The 25377-nt window shown below is 35.2% G+C and overlaps 7 protein-coding genes across 7 annotated transcripts; 4 read left to right on the top strand and 3 right to left on the bottom strand.

Moving 5' to 3' along the window:
• LOC104720028 (peroxidase 46-like) lies at window positions 1350-2043 on the bottom strand. Its single transcript, XM_010438002.1, has 2 exons — window positions 2026-2043; window positions 1350-1871 (listed from the first exon to the last, which is right to left on the bottom strand). The coding sequence occupies exons 1-2, from the start codon at window positions 2041-2043 to the stop codon at window positions 1350-1352; spliced, it is 540 nt and encodes a 179-aa protein (XP_010436304.1).
• LOC104720027 (lariat debranching enzyme-like) lies at window positions 2112-5403 on the bottom strand. Its single transcript, XM_010438001.1, has 8 exons — window positions 5259-5403; window positions 5118-5201; window positions 3499-3692; window positions 3235-3417; window positions 3030-3148; window positions 2806-2930; window positions 2569-2688; window positions 2112-2417 (listed from the first exon to the last, which is right to left on the bottom strand). Exons 1-8 carry the CDS (start codon window positions 5401-5403, stop codon window positions 2329-2331), a joined length of 1059 nt encoding a protein of 352 aa, XP_010436303.1. The 3' UTR covers window positions 2112-2328.
• LOC104717012 (monogalactosyldiacylglycerol synthase 1, chloroplastic) lies at window positions 8479-11356 on the top strand. Its single transcript, XM_010434516.2, has 8 exons — window positions 8479-9199; window positions 9448-9620; window positions 9822-9983; window positions 10073-10214; window positions 10300-10524; window positions 10612-10674; window positions 10815-10889; window positions 10974-11356. Exons 1-8 carry the CDS (start codon window positions 8672-8674, stop codon window positions 11208-11210), a joined length of 1605 nt encoding a protein of 534 aa, XP_010432818.1. The 5' UTR covers window positions 8479-8671; the 3' UTR covers window positions 11211-11356.
• Window positions 12513-14134, top strand: LOC104717011 (probable diphthine methyl ester synthase). Its single transcript, XM_010434514.2, has 4 exons — window positions 12513-12604; window positions 12809-12987; window positions 13087-13211; window positions 13357-14134. The coding sequence occupies exons 2-4, from the start codon at window positions 12838-12840 to the stop codon at window positions 13901-13903; spliced, it is 822 nt and encodes a 273-aa protein (XP_010432816.1). The 5' UTR covers window positions 12513-12604; window positions 12809-12837; the 3' UTR covers window positions 13904-14134.
• On the top strand, window positions 17912-19882 carry LOC104717010 (WRKY transcription factor 18). Its single transcript, XM_010434513.2, has 5 exons — window positions 17912-18137; window positions 18279-18341; window positions 18655-19044; window positions 19168-19284; window positions 19375-19882. The coding sequence occupies exons 1-5, from the start codon at window positions 18078-18080 to the stop codon at window positions 19666-19668; spliced, it is 924 nt and encodes a 307-aa protein (XP_010432815.1). The 5' UTR covers window positions 17912-18077; the 3' UTR covers window positions 19669-19882.
• On the top strand, window positions 20084-21798 carry LOC104717009 (protein POLAR LOCALIZATION DURING ASYMMETRIC DIVISION AND REDISTRIBUTION-like). Its single transcript, XM_010434512.2, has 3 exons — window positions 20084-20642; window positions 20735-21150; window positions 21246-21798. Exons 1-3 carry the CDS (start codon window positions 20408-20410, stop codon window positions 21594-21596), a joined length of 1002 nt encoding a protein of 333 aa, XP_010432814.1. The 5' UTR covers window positions 20084-20407; the 3' UTR covers window positions 21597-21798.
• On the bottom strand, window positions 21743-25317 carry LOC104717007 (3-hydroxyisobutyryl-CoA hydrolase-like protein 2, mitochondrial). Its single transcript, XM_010434511.2, has 14 exons — window positions 25061-25317; window positions 24799-24879; window positions 24622-24690; window positions 24406-24469; window positions 24177-24256; window positions 23877-23960; window positions 23344-23428; window positions 23108-23193; window positions 22913-23034; window positions 22772-22832; window positions 22559-22657; window positions 22369-22470; window positions 22255-22296; window positions 21743-22136 (listed from the first exon to the last, which is right to left on the bottom strand). Exons 1-14 carry the CDS (start codon window positions 25184-25186, stop codon window positions 22008-22010), a joined length of 1230 nt encoding a protein of 409 aa, XP_010432813.1. The 5' UTR covers window positions 25187-25317; the 3' UTR covers window positions 21743-22007.

The raw sequence follows: 25377 nt of genomic DNA, 5'->3' as shown, positions 1-25377 counted from the left end.
GCCCCCCCCCCCCCTCCAAAAACACCGAAAGCCTTCTTCTTGTCTTGATCGGAGCAAAACAAAATTACAAATACAATTCTAAAGCTGATTCAGCTTCCTTTTACTATCCACCAATCAAACCCTAACAAATATGTCACCAGACAAATTAACAAAGACGAAATCGAGTCATGCTTGTGAATTATAAAAAGCCAGAACACGACTTTAAAATGACCAGATTGAACACAAATTTAAGAGCAGATAAAATTGAAAATGGCAAATGGATTGAGTACGATGAGATCGAAGAGATGACGAATTAGGGGGAGTAGTTTTGAGCGTACCTGACGAAGAAGAAGAAGAAGAAAGAGATGAACAAATACAGCAGATTTAAGACCCGACAAAAATTAGGGATTCGTCTCCAATATAGCTCTCTCTCTCTCTGGTCTTCGTTTTGAAAAATAAAATGACGAAGAAGAAGAAGCTGATTCCTCCATTTGTATCATATCGTCATTATTATATCCTTTTCTTTTTTTTTCTTCTCGTTATTAGCAATTAAGAATAATTAAAATTAAGTATCCTAATTATGAGAGAAATAAATAAGTATATATTTATATTGTCATAGTATAAAGGAAATAAAAAAATCTCGTGTGGGGGCCTAATTGTGTGCCTTAAAAAGATGACTAATTAATTAATATTCCTTGAGGGGGTGGTTTTGTCAACTTTACTGTGTAACCAAGTCAGAATGAATCAACCGTCCTTCTCACCAGATTTTGACAGGTGGTATTCACATGCAGATGCGATTGATGATGTTCTACGATTTCTTCTCACGTCCCTCTGTTGTTGTACTGTGTGTGAGTCAATCATGTACTACTGTACTCACTATTTATTATTATTACCCCTTCCTCACTGCGTAGCGACATGCAACAAGTACAACCAACCTTCACACCGAGCCACACTAGTCACTTGTAAAACATTTTATTTCGCTTTCTTTCTTGCTCCTCATACAATTTTCTAAAATTTACCTTATCAATCTATACTACTAAAATGAAACACTTTTTCAAGGTAAAAATAAAACATGTAAATATATGACATAATACATGCGGGTCCGGATCTAGTTAAAATAGTTCACTGAAAACTAATTTGTCGTCGATAATGATGGTTTAGTTCCAGTCTTTAAATTATTAGTTTCCATCTCGTTACTCGAAAAATCGGAAAATGTGTTCCCATTTTTATACGCAACTTTAGAACGAGCAACATTCAACAAATAAATTCGTTAACAAAACATGTACGTCTAATCAAGAGGAAATTAGTTGTCGAGAGATACTTACTCTTTCTAAATTACCGGAGTTTCATTGGTTCAGCCAGAAATGTTTCTAATTAACGGAAGAACATGTACGTCTAATCTCACCATCTTCACCAACTCTCACACCAACCATACTCAGCTTCACAAACGACTCACTCCATCTCTGAAAAAAGCTTTCCTCATCACTCGCCAGTGCCTCCACCATCTTCCTCGTTCGATCATCCTCCATCAGCGCAGAATCCGTTTGGAACAAACCCTTGTGCGTCTCCAGATTCCTATAGTACTGATTATCGAATGTCGAAGATGTCTCTGGATCGTTGCTCACCGTCAGTGACGACGATTCTGAGGACGAACATTTGTTCATTAGTGTCTCTGCGTATGACTTGTCGAGAGACGCGTCGATTAGCTCGAAACTCCCTTTTGAGTCTCGTTTAAATCTTCCATTGAATGCGTTGCAATGCGACGCCCCAATCGTGTGTGCTCCTGAACCTTTTGAGTTTGCAAGGACTGTTTCGTCCAGGTAACACACACGATTATTTATTATCACGATAACCGCAAGCACCTGCTTGCGCTTATTTGATGTTTGCAAGGACTGTTTCGGTTATCGTGATAATAAATAGTATATGTTCACTGCGCAGTTTGCATTTGATGTTTGTGTCAGAGAAAGAAAAATAGTTGAGGTGATGAAGTTAAGTCAACGTAATTGAATGAAGAATCATTGATGGTCGTGTTCAGTTGAATCCAACATTTCGAGCATAATCCATGGTTCCGACATACTGTCCCTATGGTTTTTGTCGGTGAGTATTCCCAAGAAAATGCATGCAAAGACAACTTCTGGAAGAAAAAGTGATCCTACTTTCTTGAATAATGGATGAACATTGGTTTGTCTTCGATACAATTTTTTATGATTTACTTTTCTTTAATAATGCAAATAAAAAAAACTGATATTCTAATCACAAATCTCCACTAATGTGTTTGTTATCCAGGTTGACGATTAAGCAGACAGATATTAGCAAAAGAACAGGATTCTGACCACTGGAATGGAAGATTCATGTCTCATCCTCTTTTGCTTTCTCCATCTCTTCTATTTCATCAATGTCATCAATTGGGATTTCTTCGCTATCATATGTCGGAAGATCTGCAATACACAACATGACATGTTTGATTCTTGACATTGGACCAAATATCTTTTGCCATTGGCGCTTGATGCATTTAGGGAAACTTCATAGAATGTGTCTAGATAGTATCGCAACCAAAAACCTCATCAACAAAGAAAGCCATGATCATACCTGATGGAGCCAGTGAAGCAGGGATATCGGTTCTTTCCCCTGTTACTGGTGATGAATCAAGGAGATATGGGAGACCAAGGAGCTCTAACAAAGACAGCGTTTGGGGATTCTGTGGGATCTCTACATAATTCCACAAGAATAATACACTTTTAATCGATTATCCGTATACTTTACATCCTAGTAGATCTCGTCGGTGTTCTTCAACAATATTTTACATAATGCTACACATTAACTTACCAGGTATGGGATCAAAGATACGTTGTGATGGGACTGTCCTTGCAAACTCAAAAGGTTTAAAATGCCTTTCTTCTAACTTCTTCCTCACCCATTCACGGCTCTCTTGTATATCCATTCCAGCAGCGCTATTGTCTCAAAACAATACGTAAGTAGGAGTAGAAAGATAAATGGAAGAAACATAAACATAACATATCTTGGTAGGTAGCTTTTTTCAGACGGTATACCTGAAGTTTAGGTATCTCTTTGTTAGCGGGAAAATGGAATTGAACTTTCGTGTTATTGCTAGCCACTCTTCGTCGTATAGGATCTCAAAAGGTCCAGGATCTGATTCGATTTCAATAATCTAATGAACATCCTAAGAAATTATAAGATATCCATTTTTTTGTGGCACAAGAACAAAGCATAAGGTGGACATGAAGGAATTAGAACCTGTAAAAACTTTTTCCCTGGTACGCATTTATCAAGGGCCAGAAACTTTGTCACTGAGGCATCGTTCCCGTGTTGAACAGCAGCAGCAAATTTGCAGTGTAAGTGAGCTGAAAACCAATACCGAGGCTTCAGTTTTTCCAGCAGTAGAGCCGCTGGTTTACTTCCAAGAGTTCTCTCCTCGATCTGTAATTAAATTTGGTCAAATCCATTGCAAAGATCTCAAAACCAAAATGAAGAAGTAGAATCATTCTCCCAAAGTTTTACCTCTTGACGGAAGTATGGTTTTTGCCGCATAAGTGCTTCAGAGTCTCCATAATCAGTAATTCCAACAGGCCAATCATGTGAGAGAAATATATCAAGCGGCTCTTCAAGTTGCATCAACTTCTGGACATCATACTCACGAACATGATAGACCGATTTGATGGTGCTCTCATTATATGGTGGCCGCTCAAAGTGTCCTACTCACAAAAATGACTGATTTCACTTTACCAAACTAAAAAGTTTCCTAAACTGGACATTTCCAACAGCCTAAGAAGCACAAGAACGAATCTTTCACAATTTAAGAAGCAGAACCTAATGGGATAACAATATTGTTTTTTCAGGAAAGAAAAGTAAAGATTGATTACCTGAAAATCGCCGCAGCAGAGGAGGAGATCGACTTTAGTGTTGTGAATCTGTTCATGATGTTGAATTGTCTTGTACACATTGTCAAGGTCTCCGTGCATACAACCTTCAATTGCAATCTTCATCTTCTCTTTGCTCTGAACAAATTAGTTATTCAGAGAGTGATTGCATTATCAAACACAAGCAAAGCACTTTGAAACTAAGATCAAACATACAATTTCATGCCCAGATTCAATTTTCAATTCCGTACAGTATAATTTTACGTGGAACGAACAAAGAATTAGTGGGTTTGTTCCTGAATAAAGCTGCTGCAAAGGACCAAGAAGCAGACGAATTGAGTAGAAGAAGAAGAAGCGGGGATTTAGGGTTTGTTTTTTTTGAGAATTAAAAGTGAGAAGAAGAAGAAGAAGCACAGAACGTCATCGTTTTGAATAGATTTAACAAACCACGTCGTTTTCCGAACAGAACAATCAGAGGCGGGTGAAAGAGAGCTATCCACGGCGGAGGGAAGTTTACCCGGCGGCCGGCGTTATACTTATTGGAAGATAACTTAATAACGAAATATAATTGGGATGGGCCTATTCCTTTATTGGGCTCATGAACCCACTAAATATTTTAATCGTTTTATACCTTTTACTTATTACCGCGATTTTTTTTTTTTTTTTTGTGTTGTAGTACTTTGCTTTCTTGCTGGCAAAATATGTTGATATGATTTAATAATAATAGAAAACGTTAATATAATTAATTTATCATTTTTTCCTCCAATTAAGAACTAAAATTTAATCAAACTTGGGACATAACTGCACGTATAAGACCAGTATCGTTCGGAATCTCCTAGATCTTCTTCATAGTATTCATTTTCTCCAACAATGTAAATCATATTCGTATTGGTAAGAACATTGGCATCATAACACACGACAACTTTCTTTTCTTCTTCGATGAAGAAACACATCCTTTTCGAAAACCCACCTCCATTTAGTACTAGTTGTAATCTCATGGGCACTGTAAAGAACTTACTCCATGATACGACATTGGATTTAATTTGATTTGTCACCCATATTCGTATTTCGAATATGTCAAAAGAATGCATGAATGCCAAATGCTTTTCTTCTCTGAAAGTTGATATTGCGATAACATCACGGTCGGAACACTCAAATGCAAATTCAAACGTTTAAATCTCTCTGTCGTGAAATTAAAACTTAATAAAATATTTTTTGTATCCTTAGCAATCCAATAAGTATTTCCTTTTAAAAGCATACCACGAGAGTATAGAAACCAACGATGTCCCATGACATTAACAGTCCTCCGTGAATTTGAGTTGAACTCATAGATTCTCAACTCAACTGTTTCAGTATTTTGATAGTAGAAACTTGGAAAACTCAAGATTTTGTAACACTGACATGATGTAGTTTTTCCGTAACCAAACGCATAGTTCTTGTAACCGAACGCATAGTTCTTGTGCATATCATTAACATTTATCGGTTTGATATTCCTGATTTGTCTTGTGCAAGGATTCCAAACTACAAGTTCAGTGTCATCCTCCATAACGCATAATAGTAAACCATCGCAATGATATATTTTAAATATATCAATATCTGAATTACTATGGGAATCAATTAGGGTAAGCTTACTTGAAGCCAAAATAGATCGATCAGCAACGTTGCTTTGAATCCTATTGAAATTAACGCTGATTAAAGAAACCCTAAAATTTTTCAGCATCACAAACATAAAGTTCTTTGCAGCCTTACTGACGTGTTTGTTGATGAATTATTTTTCATTAAACAACTCATTCCAACGTTTACAAGTAGATCGCAATAGTTTCAAATTCATAGCCGGCACTCTTGAAAGTATCTCTTCTACCATATCTTCCGGAAGATCGGGCATCACCATTTTTTTGTGATCTCCCAAGGAAAAAAATGGTATAGAGTAAAGGTTAATGTTTTAAGTCTCACACACATTTGCCCATTATTATATATAGCTAAGAGTTATATTACGTTGCTCAAAAAAAAATTGTCTTTTAATATTTTTCTAAAAAAGTATTACTCATAATGGTGTGATACATTAATGAAATTTAAATATTTGACAGATTTCTACTAAAACTTGATTATGAATTTTATGTGTGTCTGAAAGTTAGATTCACTTATATTGAAAATATGCATATATTTTCTTGTTTAAAATAGTATATTATTTCATACAAATAAATAAAATGGCTAACTAAGAAAATTAATATTTTACTAATATCACAAAAGAAGAGGTAAATCTTACATTAATTGAATTAATCATTTTAGAATATGAATCTTTATCAAAATGTTTTTTTTTGGTTATCATCAAATCTTTATCAATATGAATATTATTCTTATCAATAAAGTTTTTTAGAGTTTAACAAAATCATTAAAAGTGAATAAGTAAAAGATTGTTAAAGATTGCTTCAAAGTTTTGTTGATTAGTTTACTAAAATCTTGTAAAGTGTTCCAAACAATCAATGTATTTTTGTGATACTTTCCATGACTTTATTTTGTAAAAAAAGTGTCTAAAATCATGAACCAATAACATAATAATTGAACTCATTAACAATCCTAGATTCTTTTGTTTTAGTTGAATAACACAAAACTTTTAATGACTTTATAAAAGTCTGAATCCAATAACCCAAATTTGTTAAAATTTTAAATGTTTTTTACAAATCACAAACTAATAACACTAAACTTTAACAGAGTTTAACAAAACCTGATTTAATAATAACAGATTTTACATAACATTTACAAACTCTAAAACTCTATTAAAATCTCAAACCAATAACCCCCACTTAATGTCAAGTTAATTTGAAAATATAATCGGTATGTAAATTATGTATACGGATATACCGTTTGCATATATAGGCATTCCAACCATAACGATTTATATATGAGTTTCATAAATAGTTCTTGTTTGTTGTTTTCCTTGAAAAGTTGAAATATGTGAAATGAAACGAACGAATGTGAGGAGATCGATCCTAGATTTGCACCTTTTTATTTGTTAGAACTTTGAATAACCTAAGTCAGGTTCATCGTAGTTTCCTTGTAAAACACTAATTGTGTAAGGATTTAATTTAATAAAGTAATAACGCATGTGAAAGGCATGCATCGCCATCTTTTAGTTTTCACACGATGCGAGCCTTTTCTTGTTCTTTTAATTAATTTGGTCGGACGTACTAATTAACGAATTCTATTCCACAACGAGTTCTTTCAACTTTTTGTCCTCTCTAATCTAACCTTATTTTTTAAAACAAAATAATTATTATATTTGAGTATCTCAAATTTAACTTTTAACAAATCAAAAGTATCTCAAGATTCTACTAGTATAAGATTAAGATAGAGAAACGAGTGGATAACTGGAAGCATAAAACACATGGGCAGCACAAAGCCAACATTGACTCTTAAGTTTTTGAAAATTTGTTAAATGCAAATAACTCGTCTGAATCGAATTGTAGTATATATATATATATATATATGTAACTCTTTTCTTCGTTATTTCTCTCGTCAACGGGGTTATAAGTTAGTATATATATGTTGAAAAACAAGAATCGTTGTTTTACGTAAAAGATGTATTGCTGTTTAAAAAATCACTTTACCAACCATATAGCTTCCGCTTGGTCTTCGATGCAAAATCAATCCAACGCCCTATAGTTTTACACTAGGGAACATTCCAAAGAGAATGAACCTCAAACTCTCATATTCGAAACTTATTATGAGCCCAAGGCACAAAATCTATTAATCTATTATTATATAAAACCTATTGCAAACTCATAGTTTTAACTATTTCAATGAAAACAAAAACTTTAATATACAAAACAAAAAAATAAAAAAATGGAACACTTCCCCTCTGTTAGAGAGTGGTATTGGATTCTAACTTATGAAGATTTTTGAAGAGTTCAACAAAATCATTAAAAGTGAATAAATGAAAGATTGTTAAAGAGTTTTGTTGATTAGTTTTCTAAAATCTTGTAAAGTTCTCCAAACAATCCTGTATTTTTATGATATTTTTATGACTTTATTTTGTAAAGAAAATGTCTAAAATTATGAACCAATAACATAATAGTTGAACTCATTAACAATCCTAAATTATTTTATTTTAATTGAGTAACAAACATAAAACTTTTAATGACTTTATAAAAGTCTGAATCTAATAACCCAAATTTGTAAGATTTTAAATGAATTTTTACAAATCATAAACTAATAACACTAAACTTTAATAGAAATTAACAAAATTTTAATTTAATAACAATATATTCTACGTAATATTTAAAATCTTTAAAATTTTATTCAAATCTCAAACCAATAACCTCGAGTTAATCAAGTTTTTAAAGGGTGATAGTGATACCATTACATGTAAGGACCATACGCCTTTTATGTTTTTGGTAAAGAAAAATGTGCTACAATTTCGGAATTAATCTGTCCATTATGCCGACATCCATTTGTAGAAGATAAACTAGGCTACAGAATCTACAAGAAACTCCTATATATTAATGTATGTGTACACGATATTTTCAATTTTAACTTGACAATATATAAAAAATTGGTTTGATTGGGTTACCTTAGTTCTGGTAGAAATCAATTTGCCCATAGAGAGAATATTCGGATAAGTTTTTTTCGGTTTAGGCCAAAAAGACAAGAAAAACTCTCCCCAATCGTATTCGTCCTGAATCAATCCATCCCCCCACTCTGCTCTCTTCTTAAAAATCCTATCTTTTTCGTGGCGCTCCAATCTCTCTCCTCTCCCTCTGCATCTCTCTCCGTTTGATCATTCATGGCTATTTGAATCTCTCAAATCAAAAAATATGCAAAACCCTTCAACGGTAACCAGTGATTCAGCAGCTCCGGTCTTTGATTTCTTCCCACGGCTGAGAGGTTTAGCCTCTGTTAATCGATCTCCGTGTTCCAATTCAGATGGGTACGCTCTCTCGTCGTCCAATGCCTTGTACTTCAATGGCTTCAGGACTTTACCAACCCGAAGGACGGGGAAAACCCTAGCTTCCCTTAGCTTGAACACTAAGAGCAGTGCCGGTTCGAGCCTGCGTAGGTTTATCAGCGAATTCAATAGCTTTATTAGGTTTCACTGCGATAAGGTCGTCCCGGAGACCTTTGCCTCTGTTGGAGGAGTTGGGTTGTCGAGCGATGAGAATGGTGGGGTTAGGGTAGATGCGAGTAATGAGGTTTTGGGTGAGGAGGGCTTGCCGTTGAATGGTGTTGAAGCTGATCGGCCGAAGAAAGTTTTGATTTTGATGAGTGATACTGGTGGTGGTCACAGAGCTTCTGCTGAAGCCATTAAAGCTGCTTTTAATCAGGAGTTTGGTGATGAGTACCAGGTTCGTCTCTACATTTCCAATTTTGATTCATTGATTTCACTTTTGAGTATTTTTACAAATTGTTGTTACAATTCTGAAGTATCTGTTTGGCTGGCTAAGAGGAAATTTAAGCATTTAGATGTTTGGTTCATGTAAGTAGATGAGTATGAAACTGACTTTAAATTCAGTCTGGTTCTTGGGCTTGGGTGCTTTTTAAGTAGTGTGAGTCATTGTTGATTTTGTTCCATTCATTAAGAGTGCTTGCGCAGGTGTTTATTACGGATTTGTGGACAGATCATACGCCCTGGCCGTTCAACCAGCTTCCCCGGAGCTATAATTTTCTGGTGAAACATGGAACTCTGTGGAAAATGACTTATTATGGTACAGCTCCACGCGTTATTCATCAATCTAATTTTGCAGCAACTTCGACTTTTATTGCCAGGTGAGGATTAAGGTCTATAGTTTGGAATAAGTCATTTGTCTGTTCCAACTTTGACTATAAGAAGAATTTTGATAGAGAGTTCTTAAGTGTACCTATGGCATCAAATTTAGCCTATAGCTTTCCTTGGTCTTTGCTTCTCTTATGGAATTCAATCTTGTCATTTTATTGTCGATTCTGATACCGTTGTTTTAAATCTTACAGGGAAATCGCCCAAGGGCTAATGAAATATCAACCGGACATTATAATCAGTGTTCATCCGTTGATGCAACATGTCCCACTTCGTGTCCTAAGATCAAAAGGCTTGCTTAAGAAAATCGTCTTCACCACAGTTATTACAGACTTAAGCACTTGCCATCCCACATGGTTAGTAATTTTTATCAAATCTTTCATTTGTAAAGGTCTATAGGCTCTTTTGTAAAATAAAGTTACAACATGCTTGTTTTGATGTTTAGGTTTCATAAGCTTGTGACAAGATGTTATTGCCCATCAACAGAAGTGGCAAAAAGGGCGCAAAAGGCAGGACTTGAAACATCACAAATCAAAGTTTACGGCCTTCCTGTTCGACCTTCCTTTGTAAAACCAGTTCGCCCAAAGGTCGGTTTGGAAAGATTCCCTTACTGGCTGGTCTTTGTTACTAAAACATATCCAAATGTAATAGTATCTTTCCGGAAAATCACAGGTTGAACTAAGAAGGGAGCTAGGAATGGATGAGAATCTTCCAGCTGTATTGTTAATGGGCGGAGGAGAAGGGATGGGTCCCATCGAGGCAACAGCAAGAGCACTTGCAGATGCTTTGTATGACGAGAGCCTTGGTGAAGCAGTAGGTCAGGTTCTTGTAATCTGTGGACGGAACAAGAAACTCCAAAGCAAATTAAGTTCCTTAGACTGGAAAATCCCAGTCCAGGTACTCTACACTTCTCACTCTTCATACCAAATCAACATTCTTAGGCACTCTATGTAAGTCGCTGAAAGGATCTTCTTAATCTCATAGGTGAAGGGGTTTATAACGAAAATGGAGGAATGTATGGGTGCCTGTGACTGCATCATAACCAAGGTAAACTGAACAGAACCAAATTCTTATGTTCTTAAAGTGGAGACCTGGATTGAACATTCCTACTCTCTTGTACCTGAAAAACAAGAGTGATCCTAGAACGATTGTTTCTTTATTTATCTTTGTCACTTGGGATTGTGCAGGCTGGTCCAGGCACTATAGCTGAAGCTATGATAAGAGGGCTACCGATAATCTTAAACGGTTACATAGCTGGTCAAGTAAGTTCCACTTTAAAGGCAGAGTCCCATTTCTATGTTAAGTTCAGTTTCTCAATTTTTGGGGGGTTTTGATATCGAGCGCAGGAGGCAGGGAATGTACCGTACGTGGTGGAGAACGGATGTGGGAAATTCTCAAAATCACCAAAAGAGATATCAGAGATCGTAGCAGATTGGTTTGGACCGGCATCAAAAGAGTTGGAGATAATGTCACAGAATGCGTTGAGGCTGGCTAGACCAGAAGCAGTGTTCAAGATAGTGCACGATATGCACGAGCTAGTCCGACAAAAGAATTGTCTACCTCAGCTCTCTTGCACTGCCTAATATATATATATATGTTGTGTAACTCTATTCATTCAATCACCCAAGTCTCAAATCTTACTTCCTTTTTGGTTTCGTAGACAAGAGCGTAATACTAGTATTTTATTTTTGCCCTCAATGCCAACATTACTCGGGGCCGATTACTCACTTTCTAGTAAAGATCAATAATACTCCCTCTGTCTCATATACATATACAGTAAAATCTCTATAAATTAATACTCTATAAATTAATAAACACTATAAATTAATAAATTTTTACTGGTCCCAAGTCGGACTAGTGTAAAAATTAACAATATTCGATAAGATAATAAGATAATAATTTTTTCGAAATCTCCTTATAAAATATGGTCCCAATAATATCATAAATTAATAATTATGTAAATTTATATATATATATATGTACTGATATAATAGTGTATGTTTCTCCTAAAGCTCAATTCTATAGAACAATTGTAATGTTGTATTTTCAACCTAAAATAATATCTCTAAAATATTTTATAACATGTCATACAAATAATTAAAATTTAAAGTTTTAATTTTTAGATATGCATCATTTACAATTTGATAATTTGACAGATTATTAAAATAGGAGAATTGATATTATTATTCATAGATTTGAATTTATGTGTCTCATGTGTATAAGTCAATTTGTCTATAATATTTGTAATTTATTGTAAATAGTGCTTTCTAAATATTACAAGTTCAATTCCTAAACCATAAAATTTATAACATCCGAAAGTTTAATCTTATTTTGCTATAGTTGTTCCAATTCATAATTTTTTTAAAAATAAACAATTAAAAATATATCTATAAATTAATAATTATTAATTTACACTATAAAATAATAATTATTAATTTTATAGATAAATTAATATCACTATAAATTAATAAAATGTCTTAGTCCCAACATTATTAATTTATAGAGGTTTTACTGTAGTTAGATGTTTAGGATTTTACACACATATTTCATATAGTTAGATGTTTAGGATTTTACACACATATTAAGACTGAGGAAATATATGATTAATTTTGTTTTCTGATGAACTTTTTATTTTATTTATGATTTTTCATGATTTATTTTTCTGATATTTTTTCACTTTCCCATTTTGTCACTCCATACATTCTACAAAATCAGTAATTATTAAAACAAAAATTTATTAAAAATATTCAGAATATCAATCTTTGAAAGATAAAGATTATTCTCTAAAACATCAAAAAGTTTTAAAAGTTTTAAACTATGTGAGAGAGAGGGAGTAGTATAAATTAAACTCTCAATTAAACTAAAAAAAAAAAAAAAGACACAAAAAGGGTTTTGACCTTCTTCTTCTTGGCCGCTCGCTGAGGTTTATCGAGTGAGAGAGCCTTAGCTTTCCCAAATTTTCAACGCAATCTATCAGGTAAAGTTCAAATATTTATCCTTCAATTCTATGGATCTGTTGGATTCTTCGATTGTTCACCTACCCACTTTTTTGGTGGAACCAATAGATTTATCTTTTCCTTAGATCTTAAGTTTCTTCTGTTTCTTAAAGTTTTCATATTTCTTGCGTTTCATGTGACTATCTGATTGAGTGATTAATCGTTGTTTGATTACTGTTTGTCAGAGAGGCAGAAGAGAGTAGTAGCAGCAGAGATGTTGTATATTATAGGGTTAGGTTTAGGTGATGAGAAAGACATAACCTTGAGAGGACTCGAAGCTGTTAAGAAATCTCAGAAAGTATACATGGAAGCTTACACTTCTCTTTTGTCCTTTGGTCTCTCTGCTTCTGGTCTTTCCAATCTTGTAAGACTCTCAAAACCCCCCCTTGATTTAGTTAGATTCACTACTTTCCCAATTTTCTGATTTTAAAGCTTATGTTTTTATTTTATTTTGGTTTCTCAGGAAAACTTTTATGGGAAACAAATCATACTTGCTGATAGAGAAATGGTGGAAGAAAAGGCTGGTGATATGATTGAAGAAGCCATTGATAATGATATCGCTTTTCTCGTTGTTGGTGATCCTTTCGGGTACTTAATTCAAGCTTTATCAATCTCTTTGTTATTCAATTTTTATAGCTAATGTAGTTAAAGCAAGATACTACTATGCAGTTTATTTTGGGATATATGTCTGATATAGTTGTTGTTGTTGTTTTGCTGGGAATGCAATTTGCAGAGCTACAACACATAGTGATCTTGTTGTACGAGCTAAGACACTTGGTGTAAAAGTAGAGGTAGTGCACAATGCATCTGTGATGAATGCTGTTGGGGTTTGTGGCCTGCAGCTTTACCATTATGGAGAGACTGTTTCAATCCCGTTCTTCACTGAGACTTGGAGACCTGATAGCTTTTACGAGAAGATCAAGAAGAACCGTTCTCTTGGACTCCACACTCTCTGTCTACTAGATATCCGAGTGAAAGAGCCCACTTTTGAATCTCTTTGCAGAGGAGGGAACAAACAGTATGAACCACCCAGGTATATGACTGTTAATACAGCGATCGAGCAGCTTCTAGAAGTTGAGCAAAAGCATGGGGAATCTGTTTATGGTGAAGACACAGAGTGTGTGGGCTTTGCACGGCTTGGCTCTGAGGACCAGAAGATAGTTGCAGGGACTATGAAGCAACTAGAGAGTGTTGATTTTGGAGCGCCGTTGCATTGTCTTGTGATAGTAGGCAAGACTCATCCCGTGGAAGAAGAGATGTTAGAGTTTTACAAATACTAAAGTGCAGATTAAAAGACCACAGGACTGAAGAAAAGTTGTATCTTTGTTCGCAAAGCTTCAGGGCGGAGCAAGAATGATGAAGATGTTCCTTTGAGCAAGAGATTAAAACTAGGAACACTTTTCTTCATTTTTATTTACTCTTGTAGTTTTGATGTTACATAAGCATAACTATGATGTGACTTCGAATATGAGACACGGGTGGATACTGAAATATTTTTTGGTTTGGTTTAAGGCCGACTTTGTTTCAGAGTTTTGTTTAAGAGAATTTCATTTTGGGATTTATATGGTAACATTTGAGGAACTAAAATCAAAAGAGAACTAGTTTCGGGTTCGTTTTTGTTCGTTCTGGTTCTTGTGGGTCGATTAATTAGTTTGATTTTACCTTCAATTTTTTTTTACTTTAGTATTAAGTAGGATAAACCGGCTAAGTCGTACCCTTACACAACCTGTCCCAACTCCTAAGATTATTATTTGTTGGTCCTTAGAACTGAGAAATTTTTGTAATCAGAATTTTGTAAACATCGGTTTAATCAGAATTTTAATCAAGCAAACATAAAAATAAAATCAAACCCACCAAAATATCAAATTTTAAAAAGTTAATACATAAATGACTTTTTTCAAGTTTAATGTAGAGATCAAAATCCGAGTCTTACTTTTTAAGAAGTTTGGGATGGGGTGGATTCGGGATCTGGTCCTAACGAAAGACCACAGAGTTCAAATTTCAACTCCAAGTCATTTTAAAATTTGACAAGTAAGCCTTTTAACAACAGAGAAGAAAACAAGACTGCATTAGGTGATGCACAAACGATGACGTAGCTGAGGCTGACGAATCATGAATTGCATCACACTACCATTCAAAAAAAGATGCATGCATGGAATGGAATATTATGTTTTGGCTAAAAGTCCCATGACTTCTGATTTTTGAGCAACTAGTCTGTGTAGTTTTTACTTACTTAGCTTACACACATCCCATTTGGTCGTCCATTTTCTATTAGTTCCTGCAATCTATCTAACAAATTTAATTTGTTCCATTTGGTTTTAACTTATAAAATAGCTTGACTCATATCGATCGACTTGAGTCTTTCTTAAAGATATTATATTATAATACTGTGGCTGTTACGCTGAGAAAGTTTAATAGTGTTCCATCGTAAACTATGTAATAGGCAATAGCGTAGATTTTTTTTTTGTTTTTTTCTTTTAAATTCACGTATATATAAATTAAATCTATCATAACAGCTCTTAATAATTTAACCAAAAATTTGTTATATATAGTACTAGTTGACTAAGTAAACCGGTTTAAGATACGAGTTTCAATCAAAGTCGAAGAAAACGATTATTTTTCCTGGAAAAATAAGTGTTTAATTTATCTCCGATATGAAGAAATTATTAGTATACGACGACTAAGAAAACTCAAAATATTATATTATGATTTCAGACGGTGTGTAATCAAATTAATCATTCATAAGTTTCTAATTTTACGTTTAAGTTGGAAGTTGTCTTTTATTTTTTTTCGTTGGACTATTCAAGGATAGTTAGTTTCGTGAAGCAAAAGACCAAAACAAAAAGAAAATATAAAAACATTACAAGATCATGCTTATGGATCGATGCATAAACTAGGTAATGACGTCATAGTATTGAGGTCGTCATGTAGAATATATCCGAGGAGGGGAGTTCGAGTTTTAGACGACGACTTAAAAAGATGGTCTTATTATAAGACTTATCACACTCCACCTAGGAGGATCAATAAACTAAACAACTTTTATGATATTTCCAAGTTCCAACTATGATATACTTGTTTAATTTAACTTCTCCATGAGCCGGCCCTAACTAATTTCTTCAATAGTAATATTATTGTTGCTCCACCATATCTATGTTTTAATTTTTAGTTCTATCAGAAAAGAAAAAAAATTCAGATAGTTTGATAAAAAAAAAAAATTCTTTTGGGGAAAAATGATAACAAGTTTGAATGTTTTTAACTGACAACCTACATAAACATTGATGTAGGTCTCATCGTCTCAATCCAAATTGACAACCTAGATCAATAAAATCAAAATGCATGGTATACTAGAGTCTTAAGAATCTCAATCGCACTATCGATTTTTCTAAATGTTCATGTAAAAGTAGTCAAGTGTTTTTGTATCATAGTGTTTGAAATAAACGGAACAATTAAGATGACACTAAAATTCACAACTTTGAACAAACAAAGGAAAAACAAAAAAAAGGTGACAAGAAAAAAAGAGGTCGGTGTCGGAGCCGCCCAAGGTGGCAACTTGTTCACACCACCATTCATCATCCTAATAATAACAGGGGGAAGGCCTCTCTCTCTCTCACAACTTGGAAGTCACGGTCGAGTCCGGTCAAGATTTGTTGCCCTTTTCCCGTGTGGGCTCACCCCACTCTTTGTTTTCTTGCTACACCCAAAAACTTCCACGTTTTTGTTTCACTCCCAATTTATTTATACTTCTTTTTTTGTCGGCTAATATTTTTTATGTTTTTGTTTACCATTTTCCCGCTAGAAATGTTTTTTTTTTCTACTGACTTGATTAATCACGCGATGTGATTGGTCGCTTTCCCAAACATTACTCTCTCAACACCAATCTTTCAGTAATTTGTATTTCTAAGAAGAAGTTTTAAGTGGTCTCGTGTTATAATAACACACGGTTGACGATGTTACTATACATTATATTCATCAGCGCAATGTGAATACTGCTCATTTAACTAGTTGTTTCTTTAGTACTATTTTGATAAGATATGCATCAAAGAAAATAAATATGGTAATAGAAAAAGAATTGCCGACCTCCAAAGATCAGAGTCAATGGTCAAGCAAGTCAAGGGAAAGTTCGTAACTGTTAAGAATCTCGACAAAACCCAAAAAAAATATTAACAGGACATAAAAGAAACACGGAATCCCCAACCTTATTTAAAATAATTAAAGTAACGACGTACGAAATTTTCTTAGGGCATGGGGACACTCCCGCCGATATTATTGATTTTTTGTTTTTCTATCCAATTCTTCTACTTGCTTCTCTTTTTTTTTTTTTGTATAACTTGTTTTTATCATTTATTTTAGTTGGTTATTGTTTTGGATCAAGACTTGAAGAAAGTTTCTAAGTCTTTGGACGGTATTTCGGCTTTTCTATAATTTCAATTTTGAAAAAGTATTCATGATAACAGTCACTACATAAATAAATAAAACTAAACTAAAAGATGCACCTTTTTTTAATGAAATTATTAGCAAACTTAAAGTATCTAGATACTAATGTTATTAAAATACGGTACTACAAAACAAAACCGTAGCTCTTTTTTTTTTCTTATATATAATATCATTAATTATATTTGAAAATATATCGAATAAATAATATAAATTTAGGTAAGAAATCAACATAGTATATAGAAGATGATTACGACAGTAAAATTAACCCACATACATACCGTACCGCATATAAGAAACTACGATAGCTTAGCTCAATTTAGAAAGTTTGTATTTACACAATCCCATAATTTTAGCCAATCACATTGGTGATTTAATTAGACAGCTTTTCATGTCTTGTTGTGCTTTATAAAAGAAAAAAAAATTATATATGAATGTCTTCTGGACTTTATAAGAAGACAGCTTTTTTTAGATTTATCTTCACTTTCCAACGACTTTCCTTCCTAACAAATCCAAAACGTCTTTCTTCAATCATATCGTACTTACATCATTGTTCTTTAATATTATTTCTTTAAATCATAAATTTATATATACTTTAAAATGTCATTTATTAGACACATCTTCCACTAAATTTAAACTATTTAAATTTGTATAAATTTGCTGAAAATGAATTAAAGATAAATTAAATATTATATAGAAAACCATATTAAAAATACAAAGTAACAATAGTTTAATTTTTATTATAGATTTTTTTTTGTTTCATTTTATTAAATTAAATTTATATATCTGGGCAACCCTTAAATTAATTTTCTTGTGCGGACTCTGTATGTATAAATAAAGGCATTTTTCTATGGGCAAATTCTCTCATTCAGTCGGACCAACTTGTGACCGAAGAAAGCAAAATTTAAGACCTTAGTCTCTCTCTCGCTCTCTCTCTCTCTCTCTCTCTCTCTCTCTCTCTCTCTCTCTACTACGCACCAACCAGTCCTTTTGTTGGTCTTAAGATAACTTACCGATTTCTCAATGGATTGTTCTTCGTTTCTCGATCTCAACACCAATCCTTTCCCTGAAAAGCTGCTTCCGGTGAGTCCTCCGGATCTCTCTTCTGATCCATTTCCCAAATCTAAGTTTTAATTTTTACTTGTTTTGTTTCCCATTCAATTTCTTTGAATTTGGGGATTGTGGTAACTAATCATGGGTTCGTTTCAAATTTTCATATTTCAGAAGAAGGAGGTTTCGGTTTCTGCTTCTACTCAATTAAAAAAGAAATGGTTGGAGCAAGACGAGGTTAGTTTCTTTCGTCGAACACTTGGTGTGCAATACCTTCGGATTTATCATAATTCATCAGTATGATCAATGATCGATGAGTCAATTGTTGTTGAGCTTTACACAATTCTGTTTTTAAACTTCACTTCACCAATCAATTAAGATGGATCTGAATTTGAATCTCTGAATACTTCTCATCTCTTTGTCTCGAAATTAATCAGTGATGATGTAGTAGTATAAAGTCTGAAACTTTTCATAAACAATTTGTTNAAAAAAAAAAAAAAAAAAAAGAAGAGTCTTTTTTAGTAATTTGATCTTTATGGTAAATGAACAGAGCGCGAGTGAGTTAAGAGAGGAGCTAAACAGAGTTAACTCAGAGAACAAGCTTCTAACAGAGAAGATAGCCACAGTCTATCAGAACTACTACGCACTACATCATCATTTGGAGAAGCTTCAGAGTCGACAGAGCCCTGAAATCGATAAGACCGAACAACCGATGAAGAAAAGAAAACAAGACCCGGATGAGCTCTTACGCTTTCCCATTGGACTCGGTAGTGGAATAACAGAGAATAGCTCCAGCAATGAAGATCATCATCATCATCATCAGCAGCAACATGAGCAGAAAAATCAGCTTCTTTCATGCAAAAGACCAGTCACTGATAGCTTCAACAAAGCTAAAGTTTCGACTGTCTACGTGCCTACTGATACATCGGACACAAGCTTGGTAAGCGGTTTTGTCTTTTAAGCTTTTTGATTAAAGAGACAAAGTTTTAGTGGAACTTTTTGCCTAGAGGCATGGGAGTATGTATGTGAATGATTATTGATTAAGCAGAGTGCAATTTTGCAGACAGTAAAAGATGGATTCCAATGGAGGAAATACGGACAAAAGGTTACAAGAGATAACCCGTCACCTAGAGCTTACTTTAGATGCTCGTTTGCACCGTCTTGTCCAGTCAAGAAGAAGGTAATTAACACACACTCTCAGTTGGATATCTCTAGCTAGATTTGTAGTAGTTTCAGCTGTCTAATGGTTTGTGGTGTTGTTGTTGTTCAGGTACAGCGCAGCGCAGAGGATCCGTCTTTACTGGTAGCAACATACGAAGGAACGCATAACCACTTGGGTCCAAACGCTTCCGAAGGTGATGTTACAAGCCAGAACGGGTCAAACACTGTGACTTTGGATCTGGTTCATGGTAGTCATAGATTAGCTTTAGAGAAGAACGAAAGGAATTCGATGCAAGAGGTTCTGGTACAACAAATGGCGTCTTCGTTAACGAAAGATTCAAAATTTACAGCTGCTCTCGCTGCTGCTATATCTGGGAGGTTGATGGAGCAATCTAGAACATGAAAAGCTCCAGTGAAATGTTTTTGTTTTGTTTAGTAGTATATCATCACCCCTGGAAAAAAGAATGGGGGTTTTCCTACTTTTCTGAATTGTGTATCTTTCGATCATTAGGAGATAAAAAGATGTAAACTTTAGTGTAAATAAAATTATATACTAGTATGTTCGAGAAATTTTAAATGTTAGTTAGATGAACATTGATTCGTCTGAATTTATGAAACTCTTGTACCATAGAGAAACATATGAATTTAATGCTTATGACTGCAATTTTTTTTGCAAATAGTGTTTAAAAAGTGTCACCATAAATTTTCCAATCACAATCTCAATTATTGAATTTTAGAGTCACTATAGATATTTGTTTTCTTTTAACCTTTGTTACTAATTATATCCTTTTAATATTTGTGTTACACAAAGTTGATTGTATTGTAGTATTGTTACAAAATGAGAATAAGAAGAAGCAATGATTGAAGAAAGATTCCCGCAAAAGAGAAAATAAAGAAATTCAAAAAAGAGAAGAAAATGAAGATTTCCCTCCAAACTCTGCAAGTCTCGTGATTGTCATTTAATACCTCACCCCATCTGTTCATCGCTCTCTGTTACGACTCCGTCCCACCATTATCAATGTTAACCCGATCTCGGCGGTCCCTCCCTCCTACTACTACTACTACTACTACCCTTTTAAATCTCGTCTCTTTTTATAAACCCATGAGAGTATTCGTTTCTGTTTTCTCTTGGGTCTTCTTCAATGGAAGCCAGTGGTCACTCGCGGCGGAGGAGGGGAGATGGGTGCACTGTCGTGGAGTGTTATACGCCTCGGAAGGTCGTGGGTAGGTGGCTTTCTGGGTTGAGAAGTTCCAAGGGGAAGAGAGAGACAGGGGAGGGAGATGAAGAAGATGATAATACCAGAGGATACAACTTACCGCCCATAAGGTGTTCGACGAAACGCCTTAACGAGAATTCACCGAATACTAATCAATTTGGTGAGAAGTTTGTATTTTTCTTCTTCTTCCTACACTTATACTTCTCTTGAAATGTACTAATCAGCAACAAGTATTGGTTTTGCTTTGTGCAGAATCACAAAGCAGAGAAGCACCTTTGGAAATGGGAATTGGTTCTTTTTTGCTCTATCTTGTTGTTGCAAGTAAGACCGAGCTTGATAAGATGACAAACCTGCGGATGCAAATGGAGATGTTTCTTCTCAATGCGAAAGAAGAGTTACAGAAGAAAGAACTAGAGGCAAATCCACCCATGTCTTCAAATGAAGCAAGCGGTTACCAGTTTTCTCCTCAAGAATTCTCGAATTTGGCGTCATCCATTTTCCAAGAGTCATCAACTAGTGTTCTTCTTCAAGAGGAGTACACAGAATTCGAGATCTCAAAACCAGACCGCAACTCAAAACTTCAGGCTGAGGTAGGTAGGTTGCCTCTGGATGAAAAAGCAGAGGATAGACACCCAAAGTATCAGATTCAGAGACAACGCAAACTTGAAGTAATCACAAAAACAAAAACCTCTTTTATCTTCTTACATTTCCTATGAAACAGGTTCTTGATTTCTAAGGCTTGTAGTTCTTTGGGTGTTTGTAGGAAAATGAGGTCGCAAAGAGTCATATACCGGAGATGTTGGTTACCGATGAAAGAAATGGAGTCTGCCCGTTCGAACTAGAGAAAAAACTGCACGAACTACTGGAGACAAGGCAACAAGAAGAGTTACTGAAGCTTGAGACTGCTCTTAGTCGTGTTGAACGCAGACTACAAGAGAAAGAGACAGAGGTTTCATGGTGGAAAGACGCAGCCCGCCTGCTTGCTCAGCGTGTTCCTGAATCTTCTCGATCTGGACTAGAATGGTGCAACCCAGAGTCTTCAACCTGTTCAGAACGATTTGTTCCAAGATCTTATAAAGCATGCTCCAAACACCGCACCAGTTTTTCTAGATGATGAATCCTTAAGTATAAGTGTATTTTCTTTTACAGCGTTTGGTCTGAAGTGTTCTTAACCGTTTGTTTATGTGAAGTTCGCTTTTAGTTGAACAAGTTGCCACTGTCCCTGTTTGGTGCATGTTACCTGAAAATCACTAGTCAGGGTAGGAATTGCACTGTTTCTGTATCCAATCAAGCTTTTTTAAAAATTCTACACTTTGGCCCTTCAACAGTATAATGGAATCTTGTCACAGAAGAGGAACAAACAAACTATCATAGGACAGTTAAAAAACTTGACACCTAATTAAAAAGATAAACTTGACAGTGAGGGATAAACAGAGTTTGACAGCAAAAGGTCGTCGCATGGATCTCTTTTGAGAATAGACCGGTGGAATTCTTTATTGCAGGTAAAGGAGTATCAGTAGATTCCTCAGAAGAACGGCTCTCGTTGGGCTGTTGGCAGCTTCAGCTCAGAATCTAAACCATCGAGCTCTGTGGCTGGCGCGAAGTAGCAATCCACCATGTCTTTGCTTACGTCTTCTAGGCGTGGAGGATCCCACTGCAAATATTTTTGGAAGGAGAAAACCACAAATTATCATAAACTAAAACCTGGAACATGAACATAAGCAAAAGGAGTTCCAAACGTCTAGTTTTAAGGCTGATCTGTTTGTATGCACCTTTGGAGCAAAGTCTTTGTCCACCAAACGGGCTCGAACACCCTATCAACAGCAAACGTTTTCAATATATGCATATAGTGATGCTTTATTTGAGGAATCGGTTATATATTTCACCTCGCAAAAGTCGCCAGAGACCGTCTTTGCAACTCCACACAGAGATATACGGTATTCACGTGTGAGACACTGATCAAGAGTTTGGAATCTACCTTCTCGTATCTGAGAAGTAAGAAGAGAAGAAATCGCCAGAATCAGAAAAAATGAGATGCTTTTGGATAAAGGAGAAGCAGAGACTAAAAGGACTCACAGATTGCAAAGTAATCTTTAAGCTCAAAGGTGAAGCTTCTTTGATTTGTTTGAGAGTTTTCTTGCACCATTCATTGCAAGAATTAGCAGTCTCATTTTCCTGAGCCACCGGTAAACGTAAAAGTTTAGAACTTGACGAAACTCTCAAGCCAAGTCGATTTAGAGTCCTCAATTGAATCACATATCATGAGTACGCTAGGAAAATATCTCTTACCATGGCCTCAATGATTTCTTCAACCGTATCAAGCCCAAAATATTTATCAATCATCTCAATCCTGACAAAAGATTTTTTTGTAACACGATTGTGGGATATTCAAAGAGATTTTAAGATACGGAGACAAGGTAAAAGATTTACTTGTGCAGTACACTGCTATTGTCAGGGTAAACAAGATCACCATATTGAGCAAGAGAATCCTCAATGACGGTAGGATCATCGCTCAACAGTTTACCAATTCTCTCTTCGATCATGGGAAGTCTCTGCCACCACAACTAATATAAGGAATGCACTTAAGAGGAAAGATCAAAACATGGGAAAAGGTAAGAAACAAACCGAATTTAAGCAATAGTGGGTGGCAAGACCACATGCTATCATTTCGACACCATTAAGTTTCTGCCCTGTTAGAGCCAAGTATTCCCCTGAACAAGAAAACACAAAAACCGCTTCATGAAAACCAAATCGTTGCAGTTTAATATTTGTATGCCAGTCCGATTCCGATCAAGAATTTGACCATCAATTTAGCATAGAATATGAATCCAGTGGAGACATCAGCCAAAGATGACGTTCACCTAAATAACCAGGAAGCCGTGAAAGGTAATAGGAAGCTCCTGCATCAGGATGAAAACCAATTTGAACCTCTGGATGGGCCAACACCTGCATATGCACAGTCGGTCAGAACACCTTCACCACCAACTATTTCGAAGTACAAGAGAAGAGACCGGTTTACACAAAGAGAAAGGCGTTACTGATAATTAACTAGACAACATGATATTTAATATACAGAGAAAATGGTGCTGAACTCCAACAAACAGATTTAACTTCTTTCTTAAGAGACTGTAGGACCTTGTCACGTCCCATATGGACAGTTGGTCAGAACACCTTAACTACTATCCAAAATAAAAGAGAAGAAACAGTATCGCACAAAAAAAACGGCACTACTGAGAGAAAATGGCTTCGAACACCAACTAAGAGATTTAACTGCATTTCTTAAGAGACTGTAGGACCTTCTGTAGACCAATCGATGGAATCTATTTTCTTTTATTACAGTGTTCACTCAACATTAAAAAACCAGTGATTCGTAATAATAGATCGAGCCACATACAGTTTTATCTGTAGCCACACGAAACATCCCTGGAATTGAAATTCCACCACCACAACCCATGGTTACACCATCCATTATAGCTATCTGCAGTAAGATAAAAATCTTTAGGTATAAGAGCAGGAAACAACATTCAAATAGCTTAACTCTTGCATCTTATCTCCTAAAATCAGCTTCATATATTATTATTGAGTGGAAGCAAATAAATAAGCTAGTAGAGCTCTTTCTAATCACTCGCAGTCATACCAACCAATCCCATCTAGTATTAACACATATCATCGAGGAAAAGTCTAGGAATCTCACATTTGGTTTCAAATATGTTCCTTGGAGGTATACAAACTTGTACAAGTTCTCGAAATAACGATTACATTCTTCAGTATTCCCTGCGCAAATAAAAGTGGCAATACATCAGCAATTCTTCTCAGTAACTTACCAGATTAACTCTGGTGAAAGGGATATGAAATGGCTTGCCCTGAACCTCAAAAAAAACTTTCCAGGTATCTAACAATGAAAACTAATAGAAGATATGGACCTTCATTGACTGAGTGATAAAGAGGCAAGACATCTGCACCAGAACAGAACGTTTTGCCGCTACCCTTCAGAGAAAAAAAAACCAAAAAAAAAAATCAAAAGAGTAGCTTAATCAAGGGAGAATGTTACTGTTAAATAACCATGGTTCAAAAGAACACATGATCTATTGAGTAGTAGCAACGAATCTCGTAAAATTAACACAGAGAAAGTGTCATACCTTCATCAAAACAAAGGAAATAGCTGGATTCTCTTCCCATGAATCGTATAGCCTCGTTAACCGACTTAACTAAAACACACAAACAAATATTGAAGCAAAACTCTAACAAATACTAAATGAGCTAAAAGAAACCAGACTTGAAATCCAAAAAGAAAACTATGGTAAAGACAATAATACCATAGGAGCAGAAAGAGCATTGAGAGAAGAGGGGCTATTGAGAATGGCAGCTCTTGATTTAGCTTTTCCTTCCACCATAACCTTCAATTACAGCAAAATCCACACTTATGTATCTCTCAAATTGAAAAAAGGAAGTAGATTTCATTTATCAAATGATGAGATTCCTCATTTACGATCAAATTAGATCAAAATGTTTAAGATTTACACAAACAGACTATCAAATCAAGCACATTTAGTGAAGTGAAGACCCCAAGAAACTAACCTGGTCTTCAATATCGGCATCTGATGCGGAATAGTTTGGAAGAGCAGAAAAGCTTCTTCTATAAGAAACGGACCGAACCCATTGTAAGGGTTCAGTCACTCTCCTCAAAGCTTTCACTGATTGCATCTCTCTCACTCACTCTCTCTCTCTCTCTCTCTCTCTCTGTCGCTCCGTCGAGAAGACGCCTCTTTGTTCCGAGGGTTTTGGGTTTTGGCTCTCAAGCTGTGGCCGGCGGCGATTCCTAGCCGTCAGATCAGATTTACTCGACAATGAAAATGTTAAATGAACGTCTAAACGTAGGATCACTTATCGGCCCT

The sequence above is a fragment of the Camelina sativa genome, chromosome 10 (genome assembly GCF_000633955.1).
Source record: "Camelina sativa cultivar DH55 chromosome 10, Cs, whole genome shotgun sequence".
Lineage (NCBI taxonomy): Eukaryota > Viridiplantae > Streptophyta > Magnoliopsida > Brassicales > Brassicaceae > Camelina > Camelina sativa.
Note: the sequence above shows the minus strand (reverse complement) of the source record. Positions and strands in the feature narration are given on the sequence as shown.